The 22,740-nt window shown below is 45.4% G+C and overlaps 1 protein-coding gene across 5 annotated transcripts in view; it reads right to left on the bottom strand.

The window, feature by feature from the left end:
- Positions 1–18,082: 18,082 nt before the first annotated feature.
- Positions 18,083–22,740, bottom strand: part of SPIRE1 (spire type actin nucleation factor 1) — an 871,368-nt gene continuing 866,710 nt past the window's right edge. For all 5 annotated transcript variants that reach the window (XM_069620832.1, XM_069620833.1, XM_069620834.1 and 2 more), the window contains one exon: positions 18,083–22,067. In XM_069620832.1, the coding sequence (XP_069476933.1) occupies positions 21,809–22,067 (259 nt within the window). In that variant the 3' untranslated portion in view covers positions 18,083–21,808. The remainder of the gene's footprint in view (positions 22,068–22,740) is intronic.

The raw sequence follows: 22,740 nt of genomic DNA, 5'->3' as shown, positions 1-22,740 counted from the left end.
ACCTAGAGCATTATGGGACTTGAAGTCCAAAATATTCCTGCTGCTTTTTACATCAAAGGCTTCAATTTTACAATAGGCCATTAAGGCTGTCAGATCATAAGGGAAGTTGGTTAGAGGGTTCTCCCTATTCTCCTGACCAGAGTTCCATCACAAGTGATCTTCTCGCAGAACACCACCCCCAGAGTCAGGATCGGGAAGAGTCTGCCTTTCCCTGGCCACATGAGAAGAGTCCCAGGCCAGGGTCTTTGGGATGATCACCTCGGATTCATCACACTGCCAAGTTCACAATGATGAAGATGCCTATGAAGAGGCAGATAATTACATCATAATAGTACAATCAGGATGCTTTGTTTGACCTTCATTTGGCAAGGCATTGAGAGAGAAGCTACTTTTTTTTTTACATTAACAAGTTCTCAAATTGCAACCCAATCAACATAAACGCAACACAGCCTGAAGGGCTTTTAAAGTGTTCATCTGCGGTATTTATATTTCTAAGGAGTGTAGAGTTTGCAAGGACTTCAGAGGGGATCTAGTGAGGATTAAATCCAAACTGATAGCCCTGGTGGCTAAATATGACACAAAGTTTAGGACGTCATGATGTTTCGACAAAGTGGCATAGTGAGAGAGTTCAGAGGTGTGTCATGGTGGGAGACTACATTTCTGTGTGGCAGAGTTATGGAAAGAAGATATTCCGAGGGTAAGATATGACCCTTTCTTCTAAGATAACTGGAATTCCTAACTGCATTGAGTATTGGAGGGGCCAGAGTCATCAGTTTAAAACATAAGCTATGTGCCCAGAAATAAAAATGGGTGAGGTGTTTTCACTGCCAATGGAACATCAAAGAAGGACAACTGTCATGGTAACCAGGCATTGCATTGAATACATAGTATCGAATGCAAAAGCATTGAAAAAAATGCATCGAAAAAATGCTTTTTTTGTAGGTAAAGGTTTTTTTTTTTACTATAATGCGTTTTAAGGGGTAAAAAAACAGGGGTTATGGGGACTCCTACCCACCCCCACACCCCATTACATTTTATTTTCAGAAATGCATTTTTTTGATGCATTTTTTTCAATGGTTCTGCATTCGATGCTTTTACATTCAATTCAATCACTAGGATTCAACTGTCATATCAGGAATGGCCTTAGAACGCTAATCTGTTAAAAGGCCTGGATGTTATTGCCTAGACCACCACCATCCTCTTTATAATCTCCATATTATTTTTCCCAGTGCACAATAAAACAGCCAACACGCGGAGTCAGTAAGGCAATCCATATAGCATAGACAATATATTAGTAATAATTCCAGCAAAACAATGCATACTTTGTTACGTTAATATGCTTTTATACTGCGCCACATCTGTGGAGTAAAATACTGTGCCTCACCAAGGGGATCCAGACCTTAGTCTCGCGGGAGAAAGGAAATGAGTAAAGGAACGATAAGAATATGGAAAGGCATGAAAAATATTCTACAAGCACATGGCGGGAGGGATGGAGAGAGGGATATAATTGTATAGAGTAGGATTTATTATAGCTTTCCTTCAGGTTACAACTAACTGCATTGTAAAGTATTCCATCCCCGTCCGTCTCTGTTCACGGTCTTCTTCCAACTTCCATTCAGGTCTTAATTCTCTTGTGTGGATCTCTTCCTTTAATATGCCCAAGTAAAGTCCTGCTGCTTCCACACATCCTCCTTCTTCAAAGGCTGACAATAAACATAATCACTGCCTGTCCCTTTAAATACCTTACCCACCTCAGATTGGTTGGCGGTCTAGGAAGTTCCCACCACTGATGTGAGCTGAAAAGGGCTGGCTCTGTCCCAGTTATCCCCCCTCAGGATACCCATATGGTTTTGGAGTACTCTGACTTTGTAAGATGCTGCTTTTAGATATTTCACCCCTGCCCTGCCTGGTTTTATCGCAGTTACCCAAGGACGTGAGCCTAGGGTCAGCCTTGTCGGTTCTTTCCTCTTCCAGATGTCATGTAGCGTCTGGGGCTTGCCTAGTTAGTTTCCTGAGTGAGGATTCCCATTTGGTCGGCAACGTTACATGGGAGCCGTGCTCCCTGTGCGAGTGTCAGCCTCCTGTCAGCTTGTTGCATTACAGGGTAACTGGCCGGCGGTTTTGCGCCCTTCCTTGCAGCAGCTACTCCCTGCAGCTGTAGAACCTCTGCATACGTGGAAGTGTTCTTGGCTACGGGCGAGTTATATTCCTGGCACAGTCCAGTCCCTGGCAACCACCTTCTCTCTACACCACACCACCAGGCGACGTTTTTCTGGACACGGCTACAACACAGTGCGTCTCCATGGCCATGGTCCCGCCACAGCCTATAGCGCGCTGTTCCATAGTGTCTGGCGACATGGCGCAGCCACCACAGTTTCTCGTGTTGCCACCACTGGTGCTGCTGCCATCTCCGCCGGTGTCCCAATCAGATCCATCACATAAGGAGACAGGTATGCCCGTTGAGTGATCATTGGGTTGCGTTTCTAAGGCAAATTTGGAGAATTGTAAGTCCATCCACAATGGAATGTTGGATGCATTAGGGGCAGGAGAGTGTGCCAGGCCAATGCTAGAAATGTGGTAGCTTCTTTGCCCTGGCACCTCTATATGTTGTACTCACGGTCAAACAGCATTAAACATCCTTGACATTTTCATGAGTCATTACCAAGCTCTGCTCAGTTTTCTCAAGCATTAATCAAGACCGGAAGTGTAGTCTTTAGGTTTTGAGCTCCTGGGCAGGAGTTCTCAGTAGATTTCCTTCTGTACTTTGCACAAGGACATCACTATATCAGGCCTTGCAGAGCAAAGTGGCCCTCACAAAGAGGCGATAGCAACCTGTTTCTCTTGGAGATAAGCAGGGTGATAACCCAAGAAACCCTGTTTACCGGCCTATCCGTAGGCATGACGTAATGGGTAGCGTGCTGCCCATGGGATGTCGGATACCGGTATCATCCAGTTGATTCCAGTTCCTGACAATTGACATTCACCGGAGGCGGTAGAGTCAAATGTACTACTTTCAACAGGAGTGAAAAAAAGCCTTATGAATGAATTTGAAATGACAGTCATTTCTATTCATAGTTCAGAGAGATTTGATTAGTTTGTTCAGACCGTACTGCACACGGAATCATCTATGGTCTACCCAACAGCCACCTCCTAGCTGGTCTTGGTTTAGGCCAACAACCATTCCCTCTATGCCGTAATCATGTTGTACAGAAGATTGAAGCAGCCCTTTGAAAGAAACTCACCCTTTTCAGTTATTTAATAACTTGGTTTTCAAAGGAGACGGTGCTAAAGGACGCAGACTTCCTATGAAGGTCACACCAAAACCAGAACTATTATAGCTGCTAAAGCTCCATGAGATTACTGATTTTCTGCAGCGATATTACTATATCAAAGAAAAGGTCCTGCAGTTTAACCAGACCAAGCATAGCAAGCTCCATCATAGCACCTCTGTTGTGGGACACCTCTGCTCCCATGCTATTGAGATCAAAATTAGGGGTCGGGGTATAGGGTATATGTCAGTGTAGTTCAATTTAGCATTAATATTTCTGCCCAATAAAACTGTGCAGCCCATACCTGTTGATTTGTCCCCCAGACTCCTCCTGGCAAGCCTAAGAGGGCAGTCACCAAGTTACTAGGTGGCATAACCCTTTATAGGTACAACCTTGGTATATATACAGACTACACTAGTGAATTGCATGCTTTTGACACTATAATAATAATTTGCTTTCTTGTAAAACGTTGTATGCCAGATTGCACACTTCCAAGTGCTGCAGTGGCAGGTGTTGCTATAGGTTATTACTATTTAATGATTACCAATTTATCAACCTCAGAAGGATGAAAAGTTGGGTCCGCCCTGGGATTTGTACTAGTGAAGTGCAGGCTGCCTCTGTGGGAGAGATTAACACTTCACCCGTGAGCTGTCCACCCCGGCAATAAGCATACCTGCAAGTTGGGGAACAATGCCTTCTGATCTCATATGGCACAGTCCGTATCTCCCGTCGACCCCTGGGATGCTCACCCCCCCGCCCTCCGCTCCTCTATCGTCTAAAATAATCGACAGGTCCTGCAGTCGTAAAAACAAACTGGGGGTCAACTGGATTGGGATATTTAATAAGGTGAATAATAATGATGGTATTTTGTATAGCGCTTCTGTCACCGGTTGATGAATTTGATGTTTGAAGGGCTGAATCGACAGACCTGGGGTACAGAGCCCACAAACACCACCTTTTCCTGTTTGGTGTGCCTGAGCTATCCTCCTAGTTCTGCGGAACCTCCGAAATATTGGCATTTTAATCAGCACGACCAGGCCCATCATTAAACACCACCTTGGCTTTCTTGTTTTTCTGTGCAGCACGTTATTGTATAAACCTAGCCGACATCACCTGTATAACTTGGGGGTCTAAGCCCCTCAAATAGTGAGCTTGAAATGGTTGTCACCTAAATCCAAAGTTCTCTCCAGCCTGGACCTTCTGCCTTGGATAGCTGCATCAGCTGTGCCTGAGCAGTTGGTCCACAAGTCTGAGAAGTCCCTGAACCAGAACAGCAGCAGAATCCATCTGTGCAATGTTTTCATAATAATGTCTAAAGTACAGCAACAGATCCTCCTCACAGAGACCAGAGGGCCTCTTGCTTTCACATTTCTAGCCACCTTCCTACATGTTCACTCCATGAAGGCAGGCCCAGTGTTCTATAGAAAGGAAACATAAAAGTGGAAGAAAGAAGGCAGCCCTAGCTAGTGCCTATCCACAGCTCATATGGATCAGACAGACAGACATTAATGTAGGCCTCCGCTAGCAGTTTATTTACTTATATTCATAGAGTGCACAGCAGCCCTGAGGCATTGTGGCGCTGTTACAATGAGGCTTTGCTGATTACATACGGAGGCAAACTTAGTTACAGCGGTATACATACTTGGTTACAGGAGGTTACAGAGTATACATACTTGGTCATGTGAGAGACAACATTGTTGAGGACAAGAGGAGAGAAGGAGACATATCAAGCGTACGGGAGGTGCAGAGGCGTGGGGTCCTGGGGATTATGGGGTTACTTGGAGAGTGGTTTTCAAGGTTTTTCAGAAGGCTGATAGGGACCCTTCAGCTCTTAGAGAGCATGGTAGTGTGTTCCGGAGTCTTGGAGCTAGGCAGGAAAATCCGATGACTCTGCCGTTTTGATGGGAGGGATGCAGAGTTGGTTGGCGAGATGGGTTCTTATTGGGCGTGTGGAGGTGACTCTGTTGATGGTTTCTGATTAGGTAGGGTGGGGCAGAGAGACTGAGGCATTTGTGTGTGAGGGTGATGATCTTGAACTTAACTCTTTCTTTGACTAGGAGTCAGTGGGCGGTTCTTCTTGCCTGCGTGATGTGGTCTCTTTTGGGGATGCTAAGGGCTGCCCAAAGCACATCGTTTTGTACTATTTGTAGCCTGTTGATGTTTTTTGCTGAGGTGCCTGCAAGGAGAGCGTTACACAGTAGTCCAGCTTAGCACAGATCGTTGCTCTGGCAATCGAAAGGCAGTTCTGGCTGGTTAGAAAGGGCTTTATGGCATTAATGAGTTTGGTGGTGTGGGCAGCAGCGGAGGAGATGGCACTGACTTGGCACGTCATCGAGAGAGTGGAGTCTAGGAATACTCCTAAGGTTTTTACAGAGGAGGAGACGGGTATGATGGTATTGGCAATGTTAAAGTTTTTGTGTTTTTGTTGAGTTTGGGCAGAATTTCCTTGGGGCCCATGAGGGTTATCTCAGTTTTGTCCCCATTAAGGCATAGACCGTTCGCTGCCATCCAGGTTTGGATGGTAGTGTAGATTTGAAGGAGGGCTGCCTTATCTTGGTCGTAATAGCCAGTGAGGGGGAGGAGTACCTGTGTATCGTCGGCATAGTTCATGTAGGACATGCCGAGCAAATCCAGTTTGTCGAAGACAGGCTTCATGAATAGGTTGTAGAGGGTAGGGGCAGCGCAAGATCCTTGGGGAACTCCACAGTGAATGGTGGTGGGACCTGCATTGGCGTGATCAGAGTATACTTTTACGGCTCTGCCCTCCAAGAAGGAGGTTATCCATGTGGTGGCATGATTAGAGAAGTGGGCTGCGTTCGACAGATGGGAAGTGAGGATGTTGTGATCAACAAAGTAGAATGCAGCTGAGAGGTCTAGGAGTAGGAGGAGGGCTGGTTTGCCCCGTTCATAATCTCTGATTTGTTTTTTTAGGTCGAGGAGGGCAGATTCTGTACCATATACTTTGCAGAAGCCCGATTGTCTCTTGCCCAAGATAGGTAATGTTGGTTCTGTGTGTGGGCAGTTTTATCAAGAATTTTAAGAAGGAAGGTGGCAGTGGTTATGGGCTGGTAGTTGTTAGGGTATGTTGGATCTAGAGATGTTTTTTTTATGAGTGGACGGACCCATGCTTCTTTTAAGCTTTGTGGCAAGGATGCATTGATAAATACTGTGATGATGGGTGAATAGGGTGTCGGCGCACTCTTTGATGATGGTTAGTGTGCAGATGTCCCCTTTGCTAGTGGAGGGTTTGATGTGTTGGATGAGGTCAGAGACTTCAGATTCCAGGACGTCTCTGAAGGAGAAAGGAGGGTTGGAGGCGGGGGGAATTGAGGTATGATTGGGCATAGCGTCGGGTTTGGGTAGGGTTTCTCGTGATTGAATGTTATCAGGCAGAAGTTTGATTTTATTAAGGAGGGCGGCTTGAATACTGGAGCACCGTGCTTTGTCTTTGATGATTTCGTCTCGGCTAGTGGCAGGTGTGATGAGGTCTTCGAATATGGCAAACATTTCCTTGGATTTGGACTTCGCTGTGGAAATGTGCTGGGTAAAAGATTCAGATTTAGCTTTAAAAATTGCTTTTTTGTATATCGAGGAGATACTTTTGAATTCTCCAAGGGTGAGATCATTAGGCGTGGATTGCCAGTTGGCTAGGGCCAGGCGTTTGGAGGACCGTAGGGCAGATAATTCTTCTGTGTACCAGGAATTCGTATGCATAGATTTTTTTCTTTTTTGTCTTCGATAGGGGCTATAGCATCGATTGCTTTAGTGAGGATGGCGGTATTGTTGGCAAAAGGAGGTTTGAGTTCAGGAATAGGAGTGGGAGGAGGTTGAGTTTGGTCAGTTTTTTAGAACTTCTGACTTTGGCTGGGGCCGGGGGGCATATGAGAGTATTTTAGTAGTAGGATTGGTGGGGAATGTGAATTGTATACAATTGTGATCCGTCCATGGCTGGGCAGAGATGGTAGAGATGGATGATGAGCAGTTATGTTCAGCAATCCAATCAATGGTGCAACCTTTACAGTGGGTGGGCTCATTGATTTTGTGGGTGAATCCTAGGTCGGAGAGCTCTTTAGCTAGTGCTTTGTCCTTGGGGTCATGCATGCCTAGGTTGAGGTCCCCTAGTAGGATTGTTTGGGTAGAGCTCTTAATGCTATTACTTAGAATTTGGAGATTCTTTTGGTAGTCAGGGGAGGTCCCTGGCGGGCTGTACGTGACAAGTATATTTATGGTGCAGTTAGGGGAGATCGTTAGCTTGGCATAAGGCATGCAATCAGGGAACAATAAAAATTTAAATGGGCGCAGACCGGGCTGGGTGCAATGTGGAGGGGCACAGTATAAAGCACGCAATTAGGTAACAACAAAAATTGAAATGGGCGCAGCCAGTGGTAGCGGGTAAAGTTATTTCTTGCATGAGATTAGAGTGCTTAGGTGAGATTCCGCAGTTGCATTTTGCTGGGATAAGAGGCTGGTGTTAAGCAGTGGGATCGAGAAGCTAACCGATTGCGGAAGGCTGTGGCGTGCTCCAGTGCACAAACAGGCGCAGAAGAGGGCCTTGTCCCTCCGGGCCTTTGCCGGAAGGGCTGATGCCGGCTTCCGCATGCCGGCGAATAGGTGCGGGCAAAAATGAATGAGCGTTGCTAGGCAATGCAATATACAGCCACATTGTGGAGGCTTGATCTGCGCGTGGGCCGGGCAGCCATTTTCGGATCAGGCATGTAGATTGAATGTGAAAAAGGATGTATTCAGGCTCTGCTGTCGATTTGCAGGGAGCGTGGATTACAGCAGATGGTGACCTCTATGTCTATGTAGCAGTGGGCTCACCTCCTGGTGGGTTGGAGCCCTCCTGGTCGGATGGGCTCGTTGGACACAGAGCAGTAATCAGCTGCTCTTTCCTGCGACAAGTGAGGGGCTGCTGATGGGCTGGTGAGGAGGGGCTCCTGCCCTTTCCGTCGTCGGGGTGCAACTGTGCTACAGGCGCAGAACAGGGCCTTGTCCTCTTGGCCTTTGCCGGAAGTGCTGATGCCGGCTACCGCCTGCTGGCGAATAGGCGTGGGCAAAAACAAACGAGCGTTGCTAGGCAACGCAATAGACAGCCTTGTTGTGGAGGCTTGATCTGCGTATGGGCCGGGTGGCCATTTTCGGACCAGGCATGTAGATCGAATGTGAAGAAGGATGTAATCAGGCTCTGCTGCCGATTTGCATGGAGCGCAGGTTACAGCAGATGGTGACCTCTATGTAGCAGTGGGCTCACCTCCTGGTGGGATGTGGCCCTCACGGTCGGATAGGCTTGTTGGACGCAGAGCAGGAATCAGCTGCTCTTTCCTGGGGCAAGTGAGGGGCTGCTGAAGGGATGATGAGGAGGGGCTCCTGCCCTCTCAGTCGTCGGGGTGCAACTGCTACAGGCGCAGAACAGGGCCTTGTTCTTCGGGCCTTTGCCTACAATTATGTCTATGGTAATGAAATAATACTCAACCCTGGTTTGTCTGAAGACCGTGAACAGAAATGGGCATTCCAGGTGGAAGGTTGGCCAATGTTTTAATAATTATAATGCTGGAAAAAACATACATTTGTGATATTCATTCAAAACCCTGAATTGCATTTTGATATTTGCTGTGGATTCCAATGAATGGTGCAGCTCAGAAATGCAGAAAATCCCAAACTGAACAGATAAACTAAGGGTTGAGGAATGTTTTGGGAGCCCTGGCATCAGTGTACAGTGTCCATTTTGGGTTATCTTTGTTTAGTTTAATTCTCAGCAGCAGGGAAAAGTATTCATGATGGTGGAATCCAGAAAACAATCAGTGAGTGAAAGTGATGTTCTGAGCACAAGAAACACAAGTGCCTTCTTTGGTTCATCATCTGGAACCTCCCTTGAATTCGACATTAACCGGATTATAGCTGCCAGTGTAGCTACTTGGGTTTCATTTCCAAATGAGAAAAACATCCACAGAAAGTGATCACTGCAAGCCTGTCAAAGTCATGGACAGTTGGTAGAAGTCTCATTTACATTGGCAGAATCAGTAGATGGCGCGTTTACCCACGCCCCAACTTAAACCCGCTCCCACACACGAAGGTCGCTCTCCATGCTGCTGTATCTTGACCTGAACACCCGACAGCTGAGACCAGGTGCTTCCTCAGGAAGAGACTCACGGCCAACCGGCCACTTCACTGCCACGGGCCCGGCACTGTCATCGCCCCACCCACTTTTGCCGTGCAGGGGCAGTCATGTGACACTTCCATGACTTGCGGTGCCTGCCCTTATTACCAGCTTTCTTGGGCGTCCTCGCTCTGGCTGTCCATCTTCAAAGGGCTGACACTTCTAAGGGTATTGCCTTTCTCTGTTAGGCCCCGTTTGCACCTGGGCACGCTCTATATCCACATACCTGTTAACTAATTATTCTTAGTATGGCTCAATGACTCAGTACTATCATGATTATTAAATTCCCTTTTCTCTATTCAACTTCTTTTATGAACATACCAGTTCGTATTTACAACCACAAGAAACATGTTTTCCATGCTCCTTCTCATTCGCAACCTATCTGTCCTCCAATTCTCGAATCTTCTGTTCCTTGTGTGCATCTGGGTCTTTGGAATGCACACTCCATTACCTCTAAAAGTTATTTGGTCCTGGACCTTTTCCTTTCCTTCAGTTTGGATTTGTCGTGTATCATGGAGACCTGGGTCCGACACTATGACACTGCCTCTGTTGTTGCTTACTTCTCAATGCTCATCTTTTTTGCATTATCCCAGGCATCGCTGCCCAGGTGGCGGCAGTGGTACAAGTTTTCATCCCTGTTGGACTATCGCCCCTTCTTTCACTTCCTTACCTTCTTTCTCATCTTTTGAATTCCATGTTATTTCTTTTTCTTCTCCTGCCCCTCTCTCTGACTATCGCACCTGCCTGCCCCCGCTCCCTGCAGACATCTGTTTTTTTATGACTTTGTCTCTTCTTTCTTCAATGTTCGCTTCTGGTTACACTTTTATTGTTGTCAGTGATGTTCATTCTTCTCGACCTGACCGCCCATTCAGTCCTTACATTTTTATCACTTCTGCTTACAATTTTAATTTACTTCCTTCTCCTCCCACTTATTCTAAGGGTGGTGTTCATGATCTAATATTTCCCTCTTCAGACATTAATTCCCTTGAACCTATTAATACCCACACTTTGTCTTTCTCTGATCATTTCCTAGTTTCCACTTTCTTGCAGTTTTCTGGTCCCATCCCCTCCCCATATGTATCTTCTACTACTTCTTTCTTTCGTCATGACTTACCTGGATTGTTCTGCTGATTTCTTCTATACTTTCGTATCTTGTTGACTTGGCACCGGGTTCACCCAATATTGATGACATACTTAACAATATCTAATCTGCTATTTCTTCTTCTCTCTGCTCCATTTCGCCCTTCTCTGAGTTTACTCCTAAAGGTAGGCCCCCCTTGCCCTTGGCCCTCCCCTCTTCTGAAATCGTTTAGAGCTCAAGCACGTACAGCTGAGTGTTTTCTGGCTTGAAAACAGATCTAGGTCTAATAATCTTTTGTCTTCATCTCTCTGTCTTTATAGTTCTACTCTTAAACAAGCAAAGATTAACTACTTTCAGTCGCTTAGCTAACTAGATGCTAACTCTCCTAAACTCCTCTTCTCTATTCTTAATAAGATTTGAGCTCCTCCCCCAGCTGTTCTTTTCTCTTTCTTCCGTTGACTTTGTTTGAATTTCTTTTAGCTAAAATGTATATTAGCTCATATTTGTCTAATTCTGCTGTCTGAACTGCTGAATCTCCTTTTGTTGAATAATCTTTCACCCCATACTACTCCCTCTTTTTCTCCAATTTCGGAGGTTGATAATACTGCTGTTATTTTATTTCTTGGTCGCATCCTATTGCTGCTTCTTCGGGCCCTCTCCCAGCGTCCCTGGTGAAACTTATTTTTTCTGTCCTTGTTCTGGTTCTCACCGACTTCTTCAATCTATCATTGTCTTCTGGTTCTTTTCTTCGGTATTCAAATCTGCAATAGTTGTTTCACTTCTAAACAAAAAAAACATCTCCCCTTCCCCCCACCCCACTCGGATCCCTCGAATTTCCGGCCCATCTCTCTTATCTTCTAAACTGCTGGAACGTCTTGTGCACACTCCACTTTCTCAACTCCCCTAATTCTATCCCTTCTACTCAATCTGGTTTTGGGTCTGGATACTCCACTGAAACGGCTCTCCTTTCTGTATCTGATCACATTCTTCATGCTTGTCACTGTAAACTTTCTTCCTTGCTGATTTGCTTGACCTCAGTGCTGCCCTCGACACGGTCGATCACTCCACTTTACTCTCGACTCTTTCTTCCCTTGGGTTTTCTGGTACTGTTCTAAAGTGGTTTTCTTCTTATATTGCTAATCACTCTTTTTCTGTTTCTTGTAAGAGTAACTTCTTGCTCATGCTCTCTTCCTCATGGCATCCTTTAGGGGACTGCCGGGCCCAGATTTATTTATGCTTTATATCTCTTCGCCATTTTCTAGAATCACTGATTTTGGTTTCCAGGTTCATTTGAATGCCAACAGATTCTTCTGTCTGTCCCTTCTTTCAATACTATTTACTCTCATCTTTTCTCTTGTCTTGCAGCTATATCTTCTTGGATGTCATTTCGTTTTATTTTGTTTAAATTAAAACTCCAATTAGATGTTTTCCTTCCTCCTCAAAAATGTCCCTGCCTTTGTCCATCTTCTTTCCTCCACTGTTTCTCCCCTTATCGTTTCAGGCACGTAAACTAGGAGTCTAATCTGATCCCACCTTCTCCTTTTCAGACTCAAATTTCCTCAGCGATTCATTCGTGATGTTTTCATTGATTTAATATTGAGAAGATTTACCCTTTACTCTGCCAAATTTTTGCTTCAATCTTTGGTTTTGTCTTGCCTCTATTACTCTTGTTCACTCTTTATTGGCCTTCCTAAATGTGCCTTTTTGCCGCAACATTTACTTCTTCATTCTGTGGTTCAGATTCTTTTTTACCTTCCTCCTTATCATATTTCTCCACATCCACGCTCTTGCTCCTCCCTGCTTGTGTACCTTGATCTCACGTTATCTTCCTACGTTCAATCTTCGCTTTGCTTCTCTGTTTTTTCTCTCTGTTCCTCACCCTCCCTGTGCTGCATCCTGTTTTCTTTCTTTTAAACCGTTTGCCCCCCAATTGCGGAACTATCTACTTTTGGATATCTGTTCTTGCTCTAATCTTTTGCAATTTAAAAAGCGTCTAAAAATGTATTTACGTCAGATTTCTTTTTATGAATAATGTCTTGGAACTTTTTCTGTGATTCATATTAGTCCTTGATCCCTTTTTCATGTGTTGTACCGTCTTTAGTGTTGTGAAACGCTTTAGATAAAAGTGCTATATAAAAATAGATAAAATAAATATCCAAAGCTTTGAAGCAAGACACCACTTCCCATGCAGGCCAAATATTAATTATTTTCGTTTGTGGATAGGCCCAGCCCATTTTATTTCCTCTATCTTCAAGGTGTTCTGTATTCCCCTTGTGTGATTGGAACACCCCCGCGGTATGGATTTTATTTAACGTTTTTCATTTTATAACCATTCTTTTTCTCTTGTGACTGGTCTTTACAGGCATGCAGGCATACGACAGTCGATACAGGCGTATCTAAGCAGCCAACTGTTCCTTAAACCAATTGGAGCCACCAGCAGCCAGACGCCGGCCCTGCTGCAGAAGGCCCACAGCATAAGGCCTTCTTAACCCCTGTTCACCCCGGGGCGTCCTTGGCGGCTGCTGTTGCCGGATCCTCCTTCCTGCACGTGAGTACGGCTCACGTATGAGCAAAAACTCCCATATTCACAACCCTACCATGCCACGAGTCCTCTCCCCCATACCGTCACACCGCCCACACAGCTTACACGGCCGTTTCATCTATACCTTGTATAAACAGCTGGACTGGCTGTTCCTCGAGAACGCCCACGCCGTGGCCTTGGCGCCCTGGTCACTCTACTGCTCTGCGCTCCTGCGATGCTGTGTGCACTAGCTCAGTGATACGTAACACCATGGAGTTCTATTATCACCCGCTGCAATACTAACTCGTGCAACTAATTGCCATTGCACCACGCCTGTTGGGAACCATTCCAGCACTCCTGTGGAAGGAAGCGTGGCCTGCCTCTTAAGGCCAGAGCCTGTCCTGCCTGTCGCCACTCGCTACAATACTGCGTCCACAAGATACTCATATCTACGCTCCATCTGGTAAGCGACAACAGCGCCCCAAGCTCGCACTGTTCCCGCTAATTGTTCTCCTACTGCGCCCACGTTGCCCATGAGGCGTACATTTCCTCAGCGCCCGCACCGCTGCACTCTTCACGTAGCCCACTGTGACTCCTTTGAACCACGCTACTGCAGCTCACTATGCCTATTTCTTGGAACTAGCCTTCCTATTGCACACTGCCTATTTTGCACTACACTGCTGCATCTTACTGTGCCCACTTTCAATTTTACTGCCGCAACCCACTATGCCTGAACTCTGAACTAGCCTGTTTGCAGCCCAATGTGCCTGATTTTGAACTAGCCTATTTGCAGCCCATTGTGCCTGGTTCTGAACCAGCATGTTTGCAGCCCAATGTACCTGATTTTGAACTAGCCTATTTGCAGCCCAATGTGCCTGATTTTGAACTAGCATGTTTGCAGCCCAATGTGCCCGAGCTAGCCTGTTTCTGAACTAGCCTATTTGCAGCCCAATGTGCCTGATTTTGAACTAGCCTATTTGCAGCCCAATGTGCCTGATTTTGAACTAGCCTGTTTGCAGCTCAATGTACCTGATGTCGCACTAGCCTGTTTCTGAACTAGCCTATTTGCAGCCCAATGTGCCTGATTTTGAACTAGAATGTTTGCAGCCCAATGTACCTGATTTTGAACTAGCCTATTTGCAGCCCAATGTGCCTGATTTTGAACTAGCCTATTTGCAGCCCAATATGCCTGAGTTTGCACTAGCCTGATTTTGAACTAGCATGTTTGCAGCCCAATGTGCCTGATTTTGAACTAGAATTTTTGCAGCCCAATGTGCCGATTTTGAACTAGCCCGTTTGCAGCCCAATGTGCCTGATTTTGAACTAGCCTATTTGCCTATTATGAACCAACCTGCTCTCTCCCCAACTCAAACTAGCCTATTGTCCCAAGTCAACTTCGCCTGACTAGATTCCTGGACTCAAACTGACTGCCCATGGCAAACTTCTACTTAGCCACTCTTACCTTGACGGCAACCCTCTCCCTGCTCCACCTCAACACCACCACCATCCCTAAACCATGACCACAATCACCCCCAACCCAACATCCTACACATACCACGACCATGGGTTATGTCGAGGCTAAACAAATCGACCAGCCAAACTGCACCCTCAGCCATCTAGAATGGATCTGCCGATTTGCTGCTCCACCCTCTCCCTGGAACCCATGCCCAGTGAAAGACAGAAACCTGAGACTTGGCTCTCGGTTCTTAACCCCCAAGTCACCCACCAAAAGACACCCCCCTCATCCCATGCACAACCAAGCTGAAGCCAATACCGCACAAACTTTGGACAACACCCAAACGGCCCCCATAGGCATCATTGAACACCCACTGATCAAAGGCGCCCTCATCAATGCCCGCTCTCTGGTCGCCCCTGCGCTAGACATCGCAGACTTCATCTCTGCTAACAACTTGCACTTCTTGGCTATCACTGAAACCTGGCTGCACCAGGCAGCAGGCCCAGCTCTATCCCTCGCCATCCCAGAAAGCTATTCAATACTAAGGAACGACCAGGACTCAGGTAAAGGAGGAGGAGGAGTAGCTTTCATCGCCAAAACATCCCTTGGCCTTAGAATAACCTCACCTTCCAGCTTCCGGTCTGCAGAACTTCTGTCGACCAAGCTTCAACTCTCTGCTATACAAACCGTACTTTTACACCTCTTATACGGACCCCCAGGCACCATCTCCTAATTTGAGGAAGAGATATCTGACCTCCTGAGCACCAATCCCAAAACAGGATCTCAAATCATCCTACTAGGTGACCTTAACCTTGGCCTCAGCGATCCAAATGATGACAATGCGCTCTCCCTGGAAAACATCATCTCCCAACTAGGGTTTAAGCTCAGAATCACAGCTCCAACACACAACAAAGGTAGAACCCTGGGACTGGTTAGCGGATCTGAACTGCTCCACAGCCATCCATAAAAATGAGCCAATTGCATGTACAGACCACCACGCCATTTCCTTCTCCATCCAAGGGAAGTCACAACCAAACACTCCCCCAGTCACTGTCCCACAAACCCTCACTAGGAATAACCACAACATCACCTTGCAGAACCTTCGCCCATTTATTCACAACATCCTTACCCCCGCAAACTACGCCAACCTAGATGCGGATAAACTTGCTGACCTCTATAATAAAACTCATGAATCAGCAGTAGATCTCATCGCTCCCATCAAACTCACCAAAGCCAAACCAGCAGCCCACCTGAACAAATGGTTCACTCCGGAGCTAAAAATCCTCCGGAACACCAAACGAGCTGCAGAAGCCGCCTGCAGTAAAACACCAAACCAAGCCAACAAAACAACTCACGATAGCAGCTACCACCTACAAAACTTCCATCCTCAGGGCCAAAAAAAGAGACCTACTACAACAGAATTGAGAGCGCCAAATCCAAAACAAGGGAGCTCTTCAACATCCTAAGGGGGCTTGAATCCCCTCCCACACTTGCAGAAACCTGCGGTACGAGAGGATCCAAAAAGCCTTGGCAGAAAAAATTGCCATGCTACAATCCAAAATCCAACAGAAAAAGCTTAACCTAAACAAAAAAGCAAACCGGCCACCACCACTCACCCCCAAAGCTACAACATGCCCCCCGTTCTCCTTGTTATCCACTAAAGAAGTAGAACGCATCATCAAGGGCCTCAAGCCCTCCAGATGCCAAGGGGACTCATGCCCAGCTCCCATCATCCAGGAAGGCGCCAACAATCTGGCCACTTTCATAATAGCCCTAATCAACGAATCCTTCAAATCAAGCTCAGTCCCTAGCAGCCTCAAGGAGGCCTGGGTCATGCCCCTACTAAAGGAAACCAACCTAGACCCCAATAACCCAACCAATTACAGGCCAATCACCACCATTCCCTACATCCTAAAGATCTTGGACAGAATGGCCTACCTGCAAATCCAGAAGCACCTGGAAGATAACCTCCTGGGCCTCAGACAATCCAGCTTCAGACCAAGGCACGGAACAGAGTCAGCCTTCTTGGACCGAAAAATCCAGATGGACGAGGCAAAGGATAAGGGCAATTTAGCCATTTTCTTACTGCTAGATCTTTCAGCAGTCTTTGACCTCATCGACCATCAGATCCTCACAGAACATCTGACGACCTCAGTGGCCTTCTCTAACCAGGCAACTGCCTGGATCTAGTCCTTCCTAGCCAACCGAACCACCCAGGTCTTCTCCCCGGGGGCTGCAGCCCACCCCATTGTCTGTGGCGTCCCTCAAGGTTTGTGCGTCTCGCCGACCCTATACAATATCTTCACCAAGCTATTGTTCGACCGCCTTGATAACCTGGGCGTCACATATACAAATTATGCTGACGATACCCAGGTTCTCATCACCCTATCAGGGTGCTACGAAGAGGACTCCACAAGGATCAACAACCTCTACTTGGAGATCTAAGCCTGGATGGCAGAACATGGCTTATGCCTCAATGACGAGAAAACTGAGCTCTTTCTTGTCGGCTCCCAACCACGGCTAAACAAACTAGACCCCTGGTACGCTTCTATCAACATAGACGGTAACCTAATCACAGTGGCCAAAGAAATTAAAAGCCTTGGGGTCTATCTAGACTCCACACTCTCGCTCAAAAGACAGGTGAACGCCACAGCCCCAGCCACAGTTTATACAAATAAGATCAACGCCTGCAAACCCTTCCTCTCACCATCCAGCTGCATTACTCTAGCCAGAGCGCTAGTGCTCTCAAAAATTGACTACTGTAATACTCTTTCTCGGCACCTCAGAACGCAATCTGAACAAACTGCAGGTGCTTCAGAATAATGCCCAAAGAGCCACCCTGAGTATCCCACGACACGCACACATCTCCAGCATCAGACAAGATGCACACTGGCTCCCTGTACGAGACAGAATCTCTCTCAGATCCCTCATTATCGTCCACAAATGCTGCTACAATGATGCTCCCAAATACTTAGCAGACAAGTTCTTCAATCACACTTCAACCAGACCAACCAGAACACCATACTCGCACTGCCTATCCGTCCCCAAATTCTCCCTAAAAAAAGCAGGTGGCTCCAGCTTCCCGTTCCTAGCTGCCAAACTATAGAACACTATGCCGCTGAACCTTAGATCAAAATCCTCCTTTTGGACTTTTAGAGCCAAAACTAAATCATGGCTCACCAACAAAAAGTATGCTTAATGTACTCATCTCCTTTGTCAACCATCATGTAACCCGGTCTACTGCACTTACTGTTTTATTGTATGTTGTATTGTATGTCTATACTATGCTGTAACCTCCTCTAAGTCTCTGGCGCCCAGCTACCTCCGGATTCGGCGCGCGGTATAAATAAAGAAACTAAACTAAACTTTCCCTCCTGTGGGTAAGGATCAAATGTTATATATAGTCTGCTCATGGCTAAATAACTTTCTCAAACATATCTTCCTCTGAGCACAGCTAATGAATTGGGACACTGTGACTCAGTGTGTACCCACGAAGGAAACGTCAGTCCATTCTTTGTGAATCTAAGTCGTGGTCACCAACATGCAAAGCATTGTTCATACATAATTTTTTCAAGAATAATGAAACACAGACAAAAGATAAAACGAAAAGGCAATTTATTACCCCTCCTTCCCGTGCCCCACATAGCCCTCCTGGCAATGCGTCTTAGTTAAAAGGAAGTACCTATGTTAATGAAAACATTTCATCACTGTTGCTCTCAAAATCTGAGAGGAGATGCATTTTTATGGACACAGCATACATACTAAAAGGTAGTCGGTGAGAAGGCCTGCATGCATCAAGCACAGTGCAAGGGCCTTCAAACCAAGCTGGCCTGGAACTCTCTACCGATTGTGTCGAGGAAAAGAAATCTAAATGGCACAATTTCACTGTCAACAAACCATTGCAGCACTTGTGAACCACTTAGGTTTTACAGTAGATCCTGACACTTCCTACATCAAGTAACAGTTTAGAAAAATAAACATTTCTTATTAAAAAAACAAAATATGGTAGTGACCTCACTGTGCTAGTCAAACAGACTCCGCCACATATTATTTTAAAGGGCCTACATCTCAAAGTCCTCCTAAATTATACCTTAAAAGATACTGTTATAGTTAATACACATTATAAATATAACTCGCTTTCATTGTTTAATCTTGGTGGGGAACTCAATTCCCAGCGCCCACTGCGTGTCTGATTCAGAATGTTAATAAATATATAACAGGTATTTACAAGCCACACACTTGGCTCTTCTATATCCCAACACGGCGAGAATGCTGAAAACTCAGGTGACATCCTGGGCCTAAACAAAAGGAACCCTTCATGAGGTACAGAATTGCAGAACAAAAACTATCTACACATACAGTCTGAGTATGATGAACCACAAACTAAATACAGGAAAAAATATTTTTCCTTTACCATCCACATACCAATAAACATTGGGCCGGCGGTAGCTGAAATCCCACTTGTTTAAGCATAATCGCAGCACCAGCTATTTCCAGTCAGTGAAGAATTGAGGAGCAGCAGTGGTTTACATGGCAGGTTTAGGAACATGGTTGGAGTGTGGGAGGGGTGTCTTGGCATGGCACAGAAGGAAAACCAAGATCACCACAAAAGTGCATGATAGCTGAAAACGGAAGACTGAGTTCTAGAGTTGGCTTACAGCGCATGTTGTGGAACATGTTGTATATTTAGCAATGCGCTCACACATTTTTACATATTCTAAGTCTGCTTCTCATTAATCGTGACCGGGGCCTTGGCACGTTCATTTGGAAAAGGAGTCTGCAACCTTTGGTTCTACAGATGTTTTGGAATACAACACCTATTGGCCCTTGCCAGCAATGTCAATGGAGAGAGATCCTGGGAGCTCCAGTCCACCACATTTATAGAGCCAGTGGTTGCAGACTCTGATAAAGAGGCATCTCATTTGAACAGAAATGTGTACATGGCCCGATTTTCCTTCGTGATAATCCCAAGAAACATGTATGGTGAATCAACCAAAAACAACAGTAAATTATATACGGTAGTGCATAAAATACAGTACGTGGCACATCCACTTGTTAAAGTTTAAAATGAGTGTGTGGGAACTACCACACTCAATGACTGTTGCTTTAAGGCATGGGCCTGAAACATGCTGTCCACCAGATGTTTTGGACAACAAGGATCCTTCACCATTAACTAAGTTGGTTAGGGATGATGGGAGCTGTAATCCAAAACATCGGGAGAGCGAAATGTTGCAGAGCCCTGCTTCAAGGGCTGCCTGGGATTAAGAATTCGACTTCGGAGGATATGATTCTACTTCTTGGTAAGTTACACAATATAAGTGCCCACTCCCTCTAGGAATACTCAATCATGGAATGTTTAGTGTCTTTAAAAAGAAAAAAAGAGTCTGCAAAGACTAACAAATGTATATCTCCTGAGACGGGTTTATCCAAGCAAATGCGAGCATGCACAGTATCCGATCGAAAAAGGTACCGCTGTTCATTCAAAGCAGAACATGCCACATTGTGTGCCACCATTCCCTTTGTCATGGAGCAAGGATGCCTAATGTCTCTCAATTTTAGTTACAGCTTTAAAAAAATCTCTATGTACAAACAATACAATAAAATACATTTTTTGAGTAAATCCTTTACAATAAACATTGTGTTGTATTCCGATGTTTTCGCAGAGACAAAGAACAGATGCCCCTTTCCTGTCTAGGGGCGGGAGGATCTGTGAATGAGGATAGGGGGATGCTTAGTTGCAGGTGTTGTCATGTAGATATGCAAAGAGCAGGCTCTGTGTTTCTCCTATTGCTTTATGAAATGCAAAACAGAAAAAGGACCCCCAGCAAAGGAAATAAAAATAGAAGGAAGAACGAATTCGGGTTCTGAGAGTAGTGCGATTAAAAAGCAAAGCTCAGACATTCTGGGTTCCCAATGTACTTTAGTGTCATGCACTATATGTTGTCATGTAGGACAATAAACTATAGCTAAAATAGTTGAAATGCTTACAAAGAGAGCTTTTTACTTTTAATGGATGGCTATATAAATAAATATTTGAACCACTAACTCTCAGGATAGTCGTTTGCAAGATATGTGCGGGGGAACGTGACCGCTTGATGCATTGAGTCTTTTGTGGGAGAAAATAAAAATTGGCGAAGATCTGGCCTTTCCAAGTTAGTACACTGAATGGCAAAACTATGCAATATATCTTTCAGTTTGTCTTTTGTACTCCTTGCCACCCTTCAATTTCTGATTGTGTGAGAAACGTGCATAATTAACAACAGTGAAAAAAATTGAACATCTTTCAATGATGAACCATTCTGCATTGTACTTGACAGATGACGTCAGAGGGGGCCTTCAAGAAAATCTTTGTTCTGAAACCCAAGGCCAAAGCCCAGAAACTCAGAATGAGGATATGCATTGGAATTAGGACAAACATCAAAGACTGGCTGCAATTAACTGAAGGAGAGGCTCCCAGTTCACCAACGAAAAAGTTATCCAGGCATGAAGAAGCTAGAGTTAGTATAAAAGGGTCAGTTTTCAACTGAGCGTGCAATATGTCTAAGAATGATCTTTGCGGCTCTCTAACTTGGCATATTAGCCTTATGCATGACGGGCCAGGTGGCTGAAATTAAACCACCCTGTGAATGAGCATTCCCCTAAACGTAGGTATTTCTTTTGTCCAATTGAAAACAGCATATGCTCGTTCAGCAGAATACGACACATTGAAATCTGTTCCATGATGGCGGGAGCCATGCGCCTCACAGCACAAACATCTCTATAAACGTCTTTGACACAGCTTACACAGATAACCACATTTCAATGAGCTATGACATAGTAAAGTATCACTTAGATAAATAACTTAAGGTTGAACAGTTTCGTAGCAACAGAAAATATTGTAGATCTCCTGGAGACAAATAAGGCGGAAACTGATCTGAATATTTAGGCATAAGCTGACCACAAGTCCTTCCAGGTCGATATCGAACCTTGTCTTCGGCAGCCGAAGCAAAGACACCTGTGATATAATTGATTCTGTCTTTTAGGTAGAAAAGGACTTGAGGTACATGGATGAAGAATGGGAGTCCGGTTAAAGCTGCTCACCCTCATCAGCCCGAAATAAGATGAATAAAAATAAAAGAAAGGCAAGGGTTTAAGAACCTGCATTTCCTTCCAGTGCAAACAAGTTCTTGGATGCCATGTGGCGAGCCGTAGACTGATATGACCATAGCTTACAGTTGATGGAAATTGCGCCCTTGTGCCAACTAGAGTCTGCCTCAGTGATTGGAAGAAATGAGCACAACCCTGCAGCGCCAAAGAGACATAAGTAAATCCAAAGGCACACGGCTCAGATTTCATTGATCGTTCTCTCTGAGGGACAGTACTCAGAGTTCCCAGTGGATGACAGGTAGAACGATTGTGTTTTTCTTTTCAACCGAGCACGCTTGTTGGCCAGCAGCATGCTGCGTCGACTTGAGTTGATGATTTCCGAAATAAACTTTTTACAATCCACACACACCTCCATGGTGCTCCAGTCCTCCATTAACTCTTTGGGAAACTGCAGCTCTTCGTCAGATTTGTCCACCGACTTTGACTTTGAGGAAAATCTGAAACCATTCAAACAGAAGGAGAAAGAACAATTGATTATTAGATTTAGAAACACAACAAAGTATTGCAAAGAATGGATTACTCACTGGTATTCGTTCCGGTATTTTAAAGAGGTTTCCCACCTTGGTGACTAATTTGCACGCAAGTCCATAGTCCCCTTTCTTCATGAGTTGTGGTTAATAGACCCCCATGGAAATGGGACCGGATAAGTTTGCAGAGCATCATACAATTGAAAAACAAAGGGAGACCAGGAATGCTTGCTAATGAGGCAACATCCAATCTCAGTCCCCCTTCAGGACTGCTGCCCTTTTATCAAGGCAAGTGAAAGAGGCTCTTTTTAAAGGCAATCAAGGGAGCAGTGAGGACATCATCAGGGGAGAGGAAGAGAGAAAGCAGAAGCGAAGAGGAAGGTCCTGAGTTGCTTCCGGAAGGGAGGCCCCAGCCGAAGATAAGATATCTGCCCCAACTCTCTGCTTGGAAAAGCACCTGACCCTCAAAAAGTTGGAGGTGAATGAGCGGAGAGGTCGAGAAGTGAGATGTTTAGGAAGAGAGTTGGAGGTACTACGGTTGCAGGCCCCAGAAAGCCTTGTGGGCGATGCAAAGGGTTTTGAACTTGATCCTTGCCGCCACTGGGAGCCAATGAGAGATTTCAGAGCTGGAGAGATACAATCC

This window comes from Ambystoma mexicanum, chromosome 5q, assembly GCF_040938575.1.
Source record: "Ambystoma mexicanum isolate Mex_15411 chromosome 5q, UKY_AmexF1_1, whole genome shotgun sequence".
In the NCBI taxonomy this organism is placed as follows: Eukaryota; Metazoa; Chordata; class Amphibia; order Caudata; family Ambystomatidae; genus Ambystoma; species Ambystoma mexicanum.
The sequence above is the reverse complement of the archived record's forward strand: the minus strand, read 5'-3'. Positions and strand labels throughout refer to the sequence as shown.